Source organism: Galeopterus variegatus, unplaced genomic scaffold (assembly GCF_000696425.1).
Source record: "Galeopterus variegatus unplaced genomic scaffold, G_variegatus-3.0.2 Scaffold4551, whole genome shotgun sequence".
Lineage (NCBI taxonomy): Eukaryota > Metazoa > Chordata > Mammalia > Dermoptera > Cynocephalidae > Galeopterus > Galeopterus variegatus.
Genome location: NW_007730662.1, coordinates 112052 through 129202, shown reverse-complemented (window position 1 = coordinate 129202; position 17151 = coordinate 112052). Strand labels below are relative to the sequence as shown.

Sequence of the window (17151 nt, the reverse complement as noted above, 5' to 3'; positions counted from 1 at the left end):
TACACTCAACCCCCAAAACTTTAAATCAGTCCTTTATCTTCTTGTCAGAAACCATGCAAGCCAGAATCGTGTTGTAATTCTTATTTTTGTTCCTCTACATGTAATCTTTTCCCCCCCTCTAGCTTCCTTCAAAATTTTCTGTCTTTTGTTTCAGCAGATTGAATATGATATACCTAGATATGTGGCTTTTTGTTTTGTTTTGTTTTTGGCAGCTGGCTAGATAGATTTTTTGCATTTTTTCTGTGAGTTTGTTGGATCTATAGATTGGTGCTTGCTATGAATTTTAGAAAATTCTTGGTCATTATTTCTTCAAATATTTCTTTTGCCCATACTCTCTTATTCTGGGGTTCCAATTCCACTTACAGTTAGATTTTTTAATGTTGTCTAACAAGTCTTGGTTGCTCTGTTTTCCTTCCCCTCCCCCACATTATTTTTTCTCTTCATGTTTTCAGTTTCTGTTGGCTGAAATATTTCTACTGACATATTAAGTTCATTCTTTCCTTCACTTTGTTGAGTATTCTGATTAGCCACTGAAAGCATTCTTCACATCTGTTACTGTTTTTCATTTCTAGCTTTTCTGTCTGATTCTTATAGTTTTCATTTTTCTGCTGATATTACCTATCTTTTTTGTGTGTGTGTCTTTTTTTGTCTTTTTCCGTGTCCGGCAACGGATCGCAACCCTCAGTGTTGCCCCCGTACCGGACCGGGGACCAGCAACGGGACTGCAACCCTCGGTGCTGCTCCCGTGCCTTGCTCAGCCAGTGAGCGCGAACCGGTCTATATGTGGGATCCAAACCCTCGGGCGGGAGCGCCGCCGCGCTTCCCAAGCGGTGTACTATCCAGTGCACCACAGGGCCGGCCCTGATATTACTTATCTGATCTTATATGTTTTTCACCATTCCCTTAGAGCTTTTAGCATATTAATTGTAGTTATTTTAAATTCCCTGTCAGATAATTTTAATATCTGTGTCATATATGTGGCTAGTACTGTTGATTGCTTTGTCTCTTGGTAGTGTTTTGCTTTTTCTTGCCTTTTCCTATGCTCTATAATTTTTTGTTGAAAGCTGGATATTTTGTGTAGGATGGTGGACTAAGGTAAATAGTTTTTATGCATAGAAATGGGCACATTTTTCCTCCTGCTACATCTTTAATGTGGGAGACTTGAGTTAATATAGTCTGGAGATGAGCTGTGTTTGAGGTTTATTGTTTCTGTCGTTATCCTCAGTGTACCACAGGCTTCAAATTCCTTTAGCAATACCCTATTTTTAGAGTCAGGGCTGGTTTGCCAGAGAGTTTTTCTCAGTGTCTTTGGGTCTTCCTTTTGCACAACACCTTAGAAGAGGGCCTCTATCTAGCAGTATTCCACTGTTACTTGTTACAGGGAGCTGGAAGGGCAGAATGTTTCCTGTTGTTCTGATAATTCCCCAGTCTTAGACTGAATTATATCCTTGGACTGGGGTATTTGGCCTTTTAGTGTTTCTGCTTATCCCCAGCTGTAGACCTAGGCCCAAAACATAGTCCTGCCCCTTCCCCCAGTGCAGTGGCTTGCACTGGTATCCCAAGGGCAGCTGTGTTTGTTGACCCTGCTCCCTAGAGGAGACAGGCAAGGTTTAGTGCCCCTGCTATCGTGGCTGCTATTCCCCTCCCCAAGGTCTGTACCATGAGGTCTCTTTCTTAGGATTCTTGCTAATCTTTTTTTGTGTGCCCCTGCTGGGGTATATGAAGAAAAAGTGTTCAAGAGTTTGTGAACTTCCCTAGATCTGCTGCCTGTGGGGCTCTACACACTCTAGGTAGCCAACACGGGGCCTCCACAAGTTTGATATTCTAGCTGAATCGTGGCTACATCTGCCCCAGGTGAGAAAGTGCTTAAATCCCCCATCTCTCCTAGGAGGCTCCAGAGTTGAGCTTAGAGTTTGTCTGCCCCTTTTTTTCTTTTTTAGTGGAAAGGGCGGGAGCAGTGCTCCAACGCTCTGCCTCCCCAATCAGAAATCAAAAGTCCTGATTATGATGTATTAGGAATTGTTTATTTTGTACTCTCTATTACTTCCTTTGCCCCTCTATTTTTTTCCTGTTTCCTGCTTTTTATTGGATTGATTTTGTTTTGTTTTGTTTTTTTCACTTACTGTGTACTGGTTTGACTTATTTTTTAAAATTTATTTAAAAAAAATTTTTATTGAATCAAAATTGATGGCTTACTTCACTTAACATAATAATGCCCTCCAAGTCCATCTTTGTAGCTGCAAATGACAGAATTTCATTCCTTTTATTGGCTGAGTAGTATTCTACTGTGTATATATCCCACATCTTTTTATCCATTCATCTGTCTATTGTTGGACTCTTATGTTGAGTCCATACATTGGCTGTTGTAAATTGTACTGTAATAAACATGGGAGTTCAGATATCTCTTCCACATACCAATTTCATTTCCTTTGGGTATATACCCAGAGTGGGGTTGCTGGATCAAATGGTAGTTTTATTTTTAATTTTTTGAGGAAGCTCCATACTGATTTTCATAATGGCTGTATGAGTTTACACTCCCACCAACAGTGTGAAAGTGTTCCCTTTTCTTCATATCCTTGCCAACACTCATTTTCTTTTGTCTTTTTGATAATAGCCATTCTGGTAGGAGTGAGGTAGTATCTTGTTGTTTTAAGTTACATTTCTCTGATGATTAGTGATATTGAGCATTTTTTCATATGCCTTTTGGCCATTTGTATGTCTTCTTTTGAGAAGTGTTTGTTAGGAACCTTTGCCCATTTCTCAATTGGGCTATTTGGGTTTTTTTTGTTGAGTTGTTTAAGTTTCTTATATATTCTTGATATTAACCCCTTGTCAGATGTGTAGTTTGCAAATATTTTCTCCCATTCTGCAGGTTGTCTCTTCACTCTGTTAACAGTTTCCTTTGATGTGCAAAAGCTTTTTAGTTTGATGTAATCCCACTTGTCTATTTTTATTTTTATTGCTTATGCTTTTGAAGTTTTATTTTAAAAAATCCTTGCTCAGCTTCATGCCATGGATCATTTCCCCTGTGTTTTCTTTTAGTAATTTCATAGTTTCAGGTTTTACATTTAAATCTTTATTCCATTTTGAGTTGATTTTTGTATATGGTGAGGGGGGGGGTCTAGTCTCCCTTTTCTGCATGTACATATCCAGTTTCCTCAGCGCTGTGTTATAGTGTATCTTGGTGAGGATTTATTTGTATTTGTCCTGGCTTGGGACTAGTTGTGCTTTCTGAACTGTGGATTTATATCTTTTTCTTCAATTGTGAAAAATTCTCAACTGTCTTCACAGCTTGTGTTGAAGCGTGTCCTTCTAAAGTGTAGTAATTTGCTCTGATGATAGCAGGTAAGATAGTAAAAAGAGGTTATGGAACATTTTGAATAAGTACTAAGAAGTTCACTTAATTTTGTAAACAGACAGTATTTGGTGACTGAAAGAAGAGAGTAATAGAGGATAGTCTTAAAAAGATGGCTGTGTTAATCTGTTTTTGTGTTGCTTATAACAGAATACTGGGAACTGGGTAATTTATAAAGAAAAGAGGTTTATTTGGCTTACGATTCTGGGACAGCTGCATCTGGCACAGGTCTCAGGCTACTTCTACTCATGGCGGAAAGCAGCAGGCAGCTACAAGCAGATCATGTGGCAAGAGGAAGTAAGAGAGAGAGAGAGAGGAGTGCCAAAGTCTTTAAACAACCAGCTTTCATGGAAATAAAGCAAGAATTCACTCACTGCCCCCACACTCCAGGGAGAGTATTAATCCATTCATGAGGGATCCACCTCCATGACTCAAACAGCTCCCAGCATTTCTTTTTTTTTCCTGACCGGTAATGGGATCGCAACCTTCAGTGTCGCACCTGTACCGGGGACCGGCAACAGGATCGCAACCCTCGGTGTTGCGCCCGCACCTCGCTCAGCCAGTGAGCGGGAACCGGTCTCCACATGGGATCCGAACCCTCGGCGGGAGCGCCGCTGCACTCCCAAGCGGGGCATTCTCCAGTGTGCCACCGGCCCGGCCCAGCTCCCAGCATTTCTACATGAGTTTTACGGGGACAGTAACATCCAGACTCTATCAGTGGCATTCTCCTGTTAGGCAGGAAGATAAGTAAAAGTAAAGATGAAGAAACACGGAAGTGGTAGAAAGTTCGGGAGCTTACATCTATTAGGTGATCCAGATTTTTTCGTTAAAACTGGAGGCAGAGTCATTTTAATAGAGCAAGATAGAGTAGGTATTATAATAGTAACAACCAAGCATTTGTTAAACATCTGTAAAACGTCAGGCATTGTGTGAGACTCCTTTCGTGAACTTTTGTCATATAATCTTCACAACACAGCTTCGAAAGCCACGTAGTAGTATCTGTGCTTTTACCAGTGCACTGAAATTGGTGGGATTATGTAATTTGGCCAACGTTTAAGACTGTTAAATGAGGAGTTAGATTTTACCTGTCTTTGGTTATGAAAGTCCCTAGACTTTCTTTCAGGCCACTGATAGAATAATTCAAGGCTATGTCAAGCCTGAATGGGAAAACTACCTGATGTTAGTCAGTTCAAGGTCTATCTTTTTTTTTTTTTTAGCATGTTTTATATATAATACAATAAGCAGCTAGCTTACTGAATTCCTGCTATGAATTAGGCCTGTGTTACATATTATCTTATTCTGAAGACAACCAAGTAGGAACTAGGAAATATTTTTATATGCATTTTTCAAATGAGGATATAGAGAGGCAGGTATATTAGCTAGTTTGTTAATCACCAAATAGCAAAGCCAGAATTCAAAACTACTTTGTGCTTCTTAAAAAGAGACTGTGCTAGACATTGGGGGAATGTAGACATACATATGACACATTTTGTGATATCAAGGAATTTATAGTCTAGTAAATGGTAATGGTAACTTTTGATCAGTTTGTGCTTTCTATTGGGAACTGGAAAGAGGAATTAAATTCATTCCTATATCTACCCACTTTGTACCCCTATTGCCTGTTTTAGAAATGAATACCTTTAAGTTGTGTGTAAACATCTTTACAGTTTACAGATATTTTTTGTATAAATGATATATTAAGCTATACTGAGGGTTTCTAATATGGACCATATATCTTTGGATGATTCAATTTTTAAAGAAGTTTAATATCTTATTTTTTTAAGTATTTATTTGTTAAATAATTTTGACGTATAACTAATGACAACATATTTTATATTATTGAGGTATAAAATGTGTAGATAAAAATTTGTAAAAATTTTCAGGCCTTTTATAAGTATTTCTTATGTGAGTATTTCTATTTCTCATTATTAGAACCAGATCAATAGTAACCATCTTCGAAGAGCAGAACAAGAGGTAATCAGTCTACAGGGGAAGGTGCAGTATCTTTCTGCACAGAACAAAGGACTGCTTACTCAATTAAGTGAAGCAAAGCGCAAACAAGCAGAGATTGAATGCAAGGTAAATATGTCAACTAGCTGGTTTATGTTTTGTCAGTGTAATAAAGCCTTTTTGGGGGTTTGTCTCATCATAAGTATATTATCTTAAGACAAAATAAAATCAAAGCCAGTCTTGCTTCCCACGTTTCTTGAACTTAGTTTTGGTGGTGGTTTTTGGACCAGCTTAGTAGCTCATCTTGTTTCTGGGGTAGATTTCAGGCAAGAAACCTCATTTTCAACCACTTCCTTGGTTAACTTAATTTCCTGCATTGGCATTTACTAGTATCTCTTTACAATTTTTCTTTTGACTTTAAAACTGAAACTTTTAATTAGCTCTACCAAAAAGACAGGTAGTTTAGAGAGGTTAGGGCTCCTCTGCATTGATTACTGATTAGTAAGCAGTTAGTATTGATAGATGTTTTCTGTATAGAGTAGAGAACAAAAGAAATGTGTATGTACCAGGGAGTTGGGGAAAAAAGGGTACATTACCCATGATTCTTTTAATCACTTTTTCTTTTTTTGTGAAGTGTTTGGATTAAAAAGCAACAAAAGAATTTGAAAGAACATATTTTTCTTAAAATAAATTTACAGTATAGCAGTGTTGAGAGAAAGGGGCTAGAGAGTGCGGTGGAAGGAAGGGGAGGGTGTGTGTGTGTGTGTGTGTGTGTGTGTGTGTGTGTGTGTGTGTGTGTGTGTGTGTGTGTGTGTGTGTGTGTGTGTGTGTGTGTGTGTGTGTGTGTGTGTGTGTGTGTGTGTGTGTGTGTGTGTGTGTGTGTGTGTGTGTGTGTGTGTGTGTGTGTGTGTGTGTGTGTGTGTGTGTGTGTGTGTATGAAATAACTAAAGAGAGGATCATAGTCTGAGCATTAGAATACATTACTAAAGGCAAGTTATGGGATTTTAAAAATAAACTAGACATCCACCTTTCCATGCTGAGATAGTAGGAATGATATTCTTTAAAGATTACAACTTTATTATTCTATTAGAAATAAGACTTTCAATGGCACATATAAAGCTGTAATTCCATCAACTTGTTCTGGTGTCATTAAAAACCAAGAGTGAAGCTTGAGTGGTTTATCAGTGTCACTGAAATCCAGAGATGAAATTACATCCTAATAAATATTCATGGCTGTTGCAATTTATGCTGACAGAAATCTGTAGGCACTACTGAAATTTTTACTAACTTAAGCATAATTCCTCTTGAAGGATATGACTATACTAATTTAAAAATAAATGATGTGAAATGAGGTTATATCAATGCGATTTGTCATACCAATATCTGATTGAGTTTTTATGACACTGTATTGTCGGTGCTAACTTATCTTTACTAGAAAACTAAATTTAGTCTTTTCTCATTATTGGTATAAGTTTTCCTTAAACATATTTTGATAACATTATTACTGGACTTAATATTGCTTCTCAAATAGCTTAGCACCTGTTAAGCAAAGTGTTCTTTGGAAATATATGGGGAGCTTGCTGATGAAGATAAGTATTTACTCTGAATTTATTGCAGTAATGGGCTCAGATTCAGAATATTAGAATATTTTAAGAACTGATGTGGGATTTTATTTAATTTTTAATTGTTCATTAAAACCTCTCTGAAGTATGTTACAGATACTACTCTGATATCTCCCAGTGTTTAAGCTATATATTGATTTATTGAATCTTTTGTAACACTTTTTGCAGATTTTGAGAATGACTGGTGTATTAATGTCACCCTAGCCCTAGTACATTCTGATTAAATGTATGTATTTTAACCTTATGTCAGAACAATTAAGGAACAAATCTTATTTTTTCAGGGAATCCTTTCCTTGATTTGTATAAATCTGATTCATTTTCATTTAGTTTTATATGATTATAACTTATGATTAATTGATAATCATTAAAGCTTATTTTAAAAGTAAGTAAATGTCAGAATATTGTTTATGATATTAATGCTATTTTCCCTTTACAACTGGATTTGAATATTCTCACTTAAAGATGAAATAGTACAAATCTATGAATCCCAATTTCAAAATTCAGAACACTCTGAAACCCAAAAGTTTTTCACAGATTTTACACAAATTCATTTGGAGGCAAATCTGATTTGGATTGATATATGGCCATTTATAATTTTTATTTATCCCATTTAGTGTGGATAATTATACTTTACAACTTCATTGTGCACATTGAGTGTACTGTTTCATTATGGTTGCTGCCTCAGGCCCTGCTGGATAATACTAATGTATGGTTTGTGCACCTCTTCTCTTTTCTAAAATCTAAAAATTCTGAATTTCAAATGCTCCTGGTTTATTGTTTTGTTTTGTGTGCCTAGAACAAAGAAGAAGTGATGGCTGTGAGACTTCGGGAAGCAGATAGCATAGCTGCTCTGGCTGAATTACAACAGCACATTGCTGAGCTTGAAATTCAGGTACCATATGAAAATAGTAGAGTACATATAAAAATAATGTAATAGCTCTCCCTTCCCTCAGTGCCTGAACAGAGACTTACATATTTATATGACTGTGATTCTATTTTTGATACTTATTCATTTCCAGTCCATTTTTTTTATTGTGGTAACATACATATAACATAAAACTTACCATTTTAAGGTAAATAGTTCTATGGCATAAAGTACCTTCACATTGTTCTGCAACCATCACTGCCATCCATCTCCAGAACTTTTCTGTCTTCCATAACTGGAACTCTCTGCCCATTAAACACTAAATTCCCATTCCTTCCTCCCCCCAGCCTTTGGCAACCATCATTCTACTTTCTGTCTCTTATGAATTTGACCTCTCTATGAACCTCATTTAAGTGGAATCATACAATATTTGTCCTTTGGTGACTGGCTTATTTCACTTAGTATAATGTCCTCAAGGTTCCTTCATGTTGTAGCATGTGTCAGAATTTCCTTTCTTTTTAGGGATGAAAAATATTTCATTATATGTATATACTAAGTTTTGTTTATTCTTCTTTCCCTCACCCCCTTCCTTCCTTGCTTCCTTCCTTCTTTCCAGTCATGAGTAAGGACATGCAGTATTTCCCTTTTTGTGTGTGGCTTAATTTCACTTAGCATAATTTTCTCCAGGCTCATCTATGTTGCTGCAAATGGCAGAATTTAATTTCTTTTTTTATGGCTGAGTAGTATTCCATTGTGTATATATATCACATTTTCCCCCAGTCATCCACTGGTGGACATTTAGGTTGGTTCCATATCTCGACTATTGTAAATAGATCTGCAATGAACATGGGAGTGGAGGTATCCCTTCAACATGATGATTTCCATTCCTTTGTTATGTAACCAGTACTGGGATTGCTGGATCATAAGACAGTTCTATTTGTAGTTGTTTGAGAAACATCCATACTGTTTTCCATAGTGGCTATACTAATTTACAGTTCCACCAGCAGTGTAGAAGAGTTCCTGTTTCCCCACAACCTCACCAGCATTTGTTACTCTCAGTCTTTTTAATAATGGGCAGCCCAACGGGGGTGGGATGATATGTCAATGTGGTTTCAATTTGCATTTCCCTGATTGCTTAGTGATGCTGAACATTTTTTCATATACCTGTTGGCCATTTGTGTGTCTTCGTTTGAAAATGTCTATTCATCTCCTTTGCCCATTTTTTAATTAGATTATTTGTTTTTTTTACCGTGCAGTTGTTTGAGTTCCTTATATATTCTGGATATTAATCCCTTGTTGGATGTATAGTTTGCACATATTTTCTCCCATTCAATAGGTTGTCTTTCCACTCTGTTGATTGTTTTCTTTGTTGTGCAGAAGCTTTTTAATTTGATATAATCCCATTTGTTTATTTTTTCTTTTGTTGCCTGTGCTTATAGGGTCTTATTCATAAAGCCTTTGCCCAGTCCTACTTCCTGAAGTGTTTCCTCTGTTTTTTTTTAGTAATTTTATGGTTTCAGGACTTACATTTAAGTCTTTAATCCATTTTGAGTTGATTTTGATATATGGTGAGACGTACAGGTCCAGTTTCATCTTCTGCATATGGGTGTCCAATTTTCTCAGCAACATTTATTAAAGAGGCAGTCTTTTCCTCAATGTATGTTCTTGTTTGCTTTGTCAAAGATCAGTTGGCTGTAAGTATGTAGGTTGATTCCTGGGTTTTCTATTCTGTTCCATTGGTCTGAGTATCTGTGTTATGCCAGTGCCATACTGTTTTGCTTACAATAGCTTTGTAATATAATTTGAAGTTAGGTAGTGTTATTCCTCTAGTGTTTTTGTTTGTTTGTTTTTAGGGTTTTTTTTGGTCAGAATTGATTTGGCTATTTGGGGTCTTTGGTAGTTCCATATGAATGTTAGGATTGTTTTTTCTATTTCTGTGAAGAATGTCATTAGTATTTTAATGGGGACTGCATTGAATCTGTAGATTGTTTTGGGTAGTGTGGACATTTTCATGATGTTAACTCTTCCAATCTGAGAGCATGGTATGTATTTCCACCATTTTTTGTCCTCTTTAATTTCTTTCAGTAGTGTTTTGTAGTTCTCATTGTAGGGATCTTTCACCTCCTTGGTTAAATTGATTCCTAGGTATTTTATTTTTTTGGTGACTATTGTAAATGGGCTTGCTCTCTTGATTTCTTTTTCTGCTAGATCATTATTGGACTGTAAGAATGCTACTGATTTTTGGGTGTTGATTTTGTATCCTGCATCATTACTGAAATTGTTAATCAGCTCTAAGAGTTTTTTGGTAGAATCTTTAGGTTTTTCTATATATAAAATCATGTTATCTGCAAACAGGGACAGTTTGACTTTGTCCTTTCCAATCTGGTTGCCCTTTCTTTCTTTCCCTTCCTGATTGCTCTGCTAGTACCTCCAATACTATGTTAATAGAAGAGGTAAGTGTGGGCTTCCTTGTTCCTGTTCTTAAGGGACAGGCTTTGAGCTTTTCCCCATTTGAGAAGATATTGGCAATTGGATTGTCATAAATGGCTTTTACTGTGTTGAGATAATTTCCTTCTATACTTAGTTTGCTGAGAGGCTTTATCATGAGGGATGTTGAATTTTGTTGAGTGTTTTTTTTTACATCTATTGAGATCATCATGTGGTTTTTGTCCTAGGTTTGGTTGATGTGGTGTATTACATTTATTGACGTGCTTATGTTGAACCATTTTTGCAACCCTGGGGTGAATCCCACTTGATCCTGGTGTATAATTTTTTGATGTGTTGCTGTATTCTGATCTCTAATATTTTGCTGAGGATTTTTGCATCTGTGTTCATCAAGGATATTGGCCTGTAATTCTCTTTTTTTGTCATATCTTTGTGTGGTTTTGGTATTGGGGTGATACCGGCCTCATAGAATGAGTTTGGGAGAATGGCTTCTGTTTCAACTTTTTTTTGGAATTGTTTGAAGAGAATTTGTATTAATTACTCTTTAAAGGTTTGATAGAATTCAGCTGTAAAGTTATCCAGCCCTGGGCTTTTCTTTGTTGGAAGATTGCTGATTACTGCTTCACTCTCAGTGCTTGATATTGGTCTTTTCAGGTCTTTTCCTCTTCGTTCAGTCTTGGTTGTTTGTATATGTCCAGAAATTTATCCATTTCCTCCTGGTTTTCATATTTGTTGATGTACAGTTGTTTGTAATAGTCTCTAATGATTCTTCATATTTCTGTGGGATTGGTTGTAATGCTTCTCTTTTCATTTTTGATTTTTGTAATTTGGGTCTTCTTTTTGTTGTTGTTAACTTAGCTAATGGTTTGTCTATTTTATTTACCTTCTCAACAAAACCAAGGTTTTTTTCATTGATCTTTTGTATCGTTTTTTTGGTTTCTATTTCATTTAGTTCTGCTCTGATCTTAATCATTTCTTTGTGTCTACTTCTTTTGGGACTGGATTGTTGTTGTTTTTCTAGTTTTTTGAGGTGTAGCATTATGTCATTTATTTGAAGTCTTTCTATTCTTTTGATGTAAGCATTTATTGCAATAAACTCCTTCTTAATACTGCTTTTGCAGTATCCCATAGGTTTTGGTATGATGTGTCTTTATTTTCATTACTTTCAAGAAACATTTTGATTTCTTCTTGGACCCATGGGTCAGTTGGGAGCCTGTCGTTTTAGTGCATTTGTATGGTTTCCAGAGTTTCACTTGTTATTAATTTCTAGTTTTAATCCATTGTGTTCTGAAAAGATACATAGAATGATTTTGGTTTTTTAAAATTTGCTGAGACTTGATTTGTGACCTAACATGTGGTCAGTCCTGGAGAATGTTCCATGTGCTGATGAGAAGAACATATATTCTGTAGTTGTTGAATGAAATATTCTGTAGATATCTGCCAGGTCTAAGATGTCACTTAAATCCTGTTTTTCTCTGTTGATTTGTTGCATGGAAGATCTGTCCAGTGCTGAGACAGGGGTGTTCAGGTTATCAGCATTTATTGTATTAGAGTCTGTTTTTTTTTTAGGTCTAGTAGTGTTTGCTTTATAAATCTGGGTGCTCCAGTGTTGGGTGCGTACATATTTATGATTGATATGTCTTCTTGCTGGATAAATCCCTTTATCATTATATAGTGGCCTTCTTTGTCTCTTTTCAAGTTTTTTGGTTTAATGTCTATTTTATCTGATACAAGAAGAGTTACTCCTGCTCACTTTTGGTTTCCATTTGCATGGTATATATTTTTCCATCCCTTCAGTTTTAGTTTGTGTTTGTCTTTACAGGTGAGTGAGTTTCTTGAACACAGCACATAGTTGGGTCTGTCTTTTTAATCTAGTCAGTCAGTCTGTGTCTTTTGAATGGGGAGTTTAATCTGTTTACATTTAGGGTTGTTATTGACAGGTATTGTTTTACACATGTCTTTTTATTGCTTTTTGTTTAGATGTTTTAAATATCTTTCATTCCTTTCTTCCCCTTTTAGTTTTTGTCTTCAGGGCTGCTCATGTAGTGGTGAACTCTCACAATTTTTGTTTGTCTGGGTAATACAATATTTCTCCCTCATTTCTGAAGGATAGCCTTGCTGGGTATAGAATTATTGGCTGGCAAAATTTTTCTTTTGTTATTTTGAATATATCATCCCATTTTCTTCTGGCCTGTAGGGTTTCAGTTGAGAAGTCTGCTGTTAGTCTAATAGGGGCTCCCTTATAGGTGACTTGATTCTTTTCTCGTGCTGCTTTTAGAATTCTGTTTGTCTTTGAGCTTTGCCAGTTTGACTATAATGTGTCTTGGAAAGGATCATTTTGGATTGAATATGTTTGGGTGTCTTTGGGCTTCCTGGATCTGAAGGTCTGCATCTCTCCCTATACCTTGGAAGTTTTTTGTTATTATTTCATTGAATAGGTTTTCTATAGCTTTTCCTTTCTCCTCCACTTCTGGAATACCCATGATTTGGATCTTTGTGTGCTTGTAGGTATCTGCTAGTTCTCTTAGATTTTCTTCATTTAAAAAAATTCTTTTGTGTGTATGTGTGTCTGCCTTGGTTATTTTGAAAAGACCATCTTCAAGATCTGAAATTCTTTCCTCTGCTTGATCTAGCCTGCTGCTCAAGCTATCTGTTGTGTTTTTTATTTCACTGAGTGAATCCTTCAGTTCTAGGAGTTCTAGTACATTCTTTTTTAAGGTATTAATCTTGCTGTAAATTTCCTCCTTCATACCCTGGATATTTTTTCCTGTTTCATTGTGTTCTCTAATTGAGTCTTCTCTTATCTCTTTGAATTTTCTTAAAATCATTGCTCTGAATTCCTTTTCAGACATTTCAAGTGTTTCTTGCTCTCTGGGGTCTGGTACTTGAGAATTACTATATTTCCTCCTTGGTGTCATATCTTCTTGTTTATTTGTAGTTCTAGTATTTTTCTTGTTGATGTTTGGTCATCTGGTAGAACACTTGTTTCTTCTATTATTCTGGAGTGGGCTAGAAAGGGAAAGACTTCCTCCCCTATTTGCATGCTTCTCTGGTGGCTCTTCTTTTATTAGTGCATTCGAGTGTGCAGCAGGACATTCTCTTCTTTCTTGCATAAATGTTTTCATTTGTCTATCAGTTCTGGATATGTGTATTCCTCTGAGAATCTGAGGCTTAAGTTTTTAAAAACCTTTACTCAAATGAATGGTCTCACTTAAATGGCTTTTGTAGCCACCTTTGCAAGAGTGAATCTTAATTTATCTTCAGCCCTAGCATGTCTCCCCTCACTAATAATTTTTAAGCATTTTTTTAAAGTTATGATTTTTTAAAAATTATAATTTTTTTGAACTTATACATAGAAGTTCAAAAAATAAAACTACATTATAATATGTATAAAAACATTACACATATAAATGCTACCAAGGTCAAGATAGAGATTATTGCCAGCACTCAAGAAGGCTACCTGGTCACACTGTTCTCCCTTTTCCTGACTTTTGTGATAATCTCTTTTTTCTTTTCCTTATAGTTGTGTCATCTTTGTATGCATTTTTGATCAATACCCTTTAGATTTCCTGGTTTCTCAATTTTGTAGCGTCATATTGAATATTTTTGTTTGTGTCTCTTCATTCTTTGTCCAACATTATTTTTGTAAGAGGCATTATTTTTATTGCTGTAAATATTTTACTTTTGAATATATCATAATGTATTTATTCATTCTATTATTAGTGGACATTAGGGAATTTCCAGGTTGGGGCTGTTATGAGCAATGCTCTGATGATGAGCAATCTTGTACACTACATTGATCACATTTGCACAAGTTTGTCTAACATGTATACCAAGGTGTAGAATTGCTGGGTTGTAGGGCATGCAAATATTTAACTTTAATTTCCAATGTGCTTGAAGTAGTTGAAACACTCAACAGCAGCATATGAAAGTTCTTGTTGTTCCGCATCTTCCCCAACACTTGGTGGTGTCACATGTTTTAATTTTTGCCAATCTGGTGGGTATGCAGTGATATTTTATCATGGTTTTAATTTACCTTTATTTGATTACTAAGGAGGTTGGCAATTTGGATTTACTTTTTGTTAAAGTACCTGTTAAAGACTTTTGTTTATATTTTTCTATTGAGTTGTCTATTTTTTTCTTATAGATGTATAGTTCTTTATATATTGATTTTATGTTTTACCAATATCTACTCCCCGGGGGCTTTTGTTGTCGTTGTAATTTTCTTTTTCTTTTCTTTTTTTAAAAGATGACCAGTAAGGGGATCTTAACCCTTGACTTGGTGTTGTCAGCACCATGCTCACTCAGTGAGCTAACTAACTATCCCTATCTGGGATCCGAACCCGGGGCCTTGGTGTTATCAGCACCACAGTCTCCCGAGTGAGCCATGGGCTGGCCCGTCATTTTCTTTATTGTGTCTTTTGATGAGTAGAACAACAGTTCTAATGGACACTAAACAGTTCTACCTGGAAGTGGTACAGGCACTTTAAACTCAACATTTTAAAAATCAGACATGTTATTATATCCAGAATGTTTTCCTTCTTTTGCATCTCAAGTCGATTTAGTGGATCATCTCTTATCAAATTATTCAACCTAGTAGTAACTTCAACCTAGTAGTAGCTTCACTTTTTTCTTACTCTTCCCCTGGCCTCTCCCTTAGTTTATCTGCTTACCCCTTACCTGAACTATTGTAGTAACCTCTCATAGTTTCCTTTTCTCCAGCCTCAGCTCTTCTACAGAGTTATCAGAGCTCTCTAAAACATAAAAATTTTTATTGACTGCCTTTTACATTCCAAATCACATCAATATTCCTTAGCATGAAATCCTTATCTTTTCATTATTGCCCAAACTTGTATTTCTAGCTTCATCTCTCATCATTAACTCCTCCTCTCCTTAACATACACTGTTCTCTCTACACTCTGAATTACCCTGTTCCTGCAACTTTCACATTCTTTCAAAATTCTGTACCACTCTGCATGCTGCTGTATTTTTCTGCACCTCCTACTTCTCTACTTTTGAGATATTTCTGCTTTTTCAGGACTTAGGACTGAGTACTCCTTGGCTAACTTGCTGTTAATTTGTTTATTAAATGTGTTTGCAGCATTTAATTTTAATGTACATTTAGATCCATAAATAGATCTTTTGTTAAAACCTGAAATTCCTTTTTCAATCATAAAAATAATACATTTTAGGTCATTCTTAGTCATGAAAATATCCTAGTTCATTTTCAAGTTCCACTAGGGGGAGAACTCAACTTAGTCAAAGATTTTTGTACTTCAAATCTCTTCTGATTAACTCTCCTGATTATTGTTAATCTTTATGAATAAAATTTTTTCTCAAACCAAATTCTTTCAGATTCTTCATTTAATAAGTAATGTTATTATGTAGTATGCTTTTTATATAATTAAAGCCTGTTTTTTAATGTAGTTTTTGGAAGTTATACTTTTGTAAACATAAGTAGTATATATACTAATGAAGCTGAAGTTTATTAAATTTTTTTCAAAGATTCTTCTGCCAACTTGAAACTTTCAATTTTGATTTACAGTTCACATTCTACTTCCATGTTATTATTCTGATATAACTGTATCTGTAACCTACTTAATATTCTTTATAATAATGCCTCCCCCGCCCCCCCCATCTTTGACAGAGCAGTTTTTATATTAGTGTATTACGGTGAACTTAACCGTTTTTAAGTGTGGCAGCTTTCAAATTTTAGACATTTTCCTGAAACTTTTTAATAGTACTATGTAGGTTTCTTCTCAAATACAATGACTGTTACTTATTGGTGGATTTTTACTCACTATTCTGCTATAGTGCTTGTTTGGGGGCAGATTATATACCTATAAAGTTAAGGAGTTAAATTCTAAGTTTCCATCAAATACAAAAAACTATTATGCATATCATTTTAATATATTTTGACAATTTAGAGTTACCATTATGAATTGTAATTATCATGGAAAGGTACTTTAAAATGTTCATGGAAAGATTCATATTATCTTTTTTATTTTGGGCAGCTGCCCAGTTCAGGGATCCGAATCTTTGACCTTGGTGTTATCAACATCACACTCTACTAGCTGAGCTAACCAGCCAGCCCCTCATATTATCTTTTAATTCTATTTCTCCAGAAACTTTTTGATGTGTCCTCATATAGTCATCTCACTTGATTCAGGTCTCTATTTCTCTCTCAGGTAGAGCTCCTTTGGCAAAATTTGTATCTTAAATAACATTTTCATCCTAATCACTATATTCTTCTGCTGCTTTACTTTTCTTCAAAATATTTATTACTTTTTACCATAAATAATACATATTTTTATTTTCTGTTGTCTACATTCCCCACCAGAATGTAAGCTCCATGAGAGTATAATTTTTGTCTGTCTTATTCATTACTGTATTCCCAAGTGCTTAGTATATAATCCCTGGTATGTAACCATCGCTCAATAAATATTTGTATTTGAACAAATTAATACAGTAATTCACTCATCTCCTGTATAAGATTTTAATTACTTCAAAACTTGACCAGCTCTTTTCTTTTTCATTTGTGCCCTCAAATGCAATCTATTATTAAAAACATCAAACACAGAAAAAAACTATCTTAAAATATATAAAACAAATGGTTTTTATCTTTATATTGAAAACAGTAAATATCTTCGTTTTGGGTTTTTGGGGGGGGGGGGGGGGGGAGTGGCAGCTGGCTGGTACAGGGATCCAAACCTGTGACCTTGGTGTTATAAGGTTGCATTCTAACCAACTGAGCTAACCAGCCAGTCCCAGTAAGTGATTTTTAATGTGTGTAATTTGAGTGTTCAAATTTCTAAAATGCAGAGATTATTGCTATAGTCACACATTCATCAGTTTGTATACATTCTTTTATTATTAGGTCACTACTGGTTAGGAAGGAGAAAATGAACTCAGCC

The 17151-nt window shown here is 35.5% G+C and overlaps 1 protein-coding gene across 3 annotated transcripts in view; it reads left to right on the top strand.

The window, feature by feature from the left end:
• LOC103603332 (ecotropic viral integration site 5 protein homolog) overlaps nucleotides 1-17151 on the top strand; it is a 142876-nt gene that overhangs the window by 39972 nt on the left and 85753 nt on the right. For all 3 annotated transcript variants that reach the window (XM_008587822.1, XM_008587821.1, XM_008587823.1), the window contains exons 8-9: nucleotides 5288-5434; nucleotides 7724-7819. In XM_008587822.1, coding sequence (XP_008586044.1) covers nucleotides 5288-5434; nucleotides 7724-7819 — 243 coding nt within the window. The remainder of the gene's footprint in view (nucleotides 1-5287; nucleotides 5435-7723; nucleotides 7820-17151) is intronic.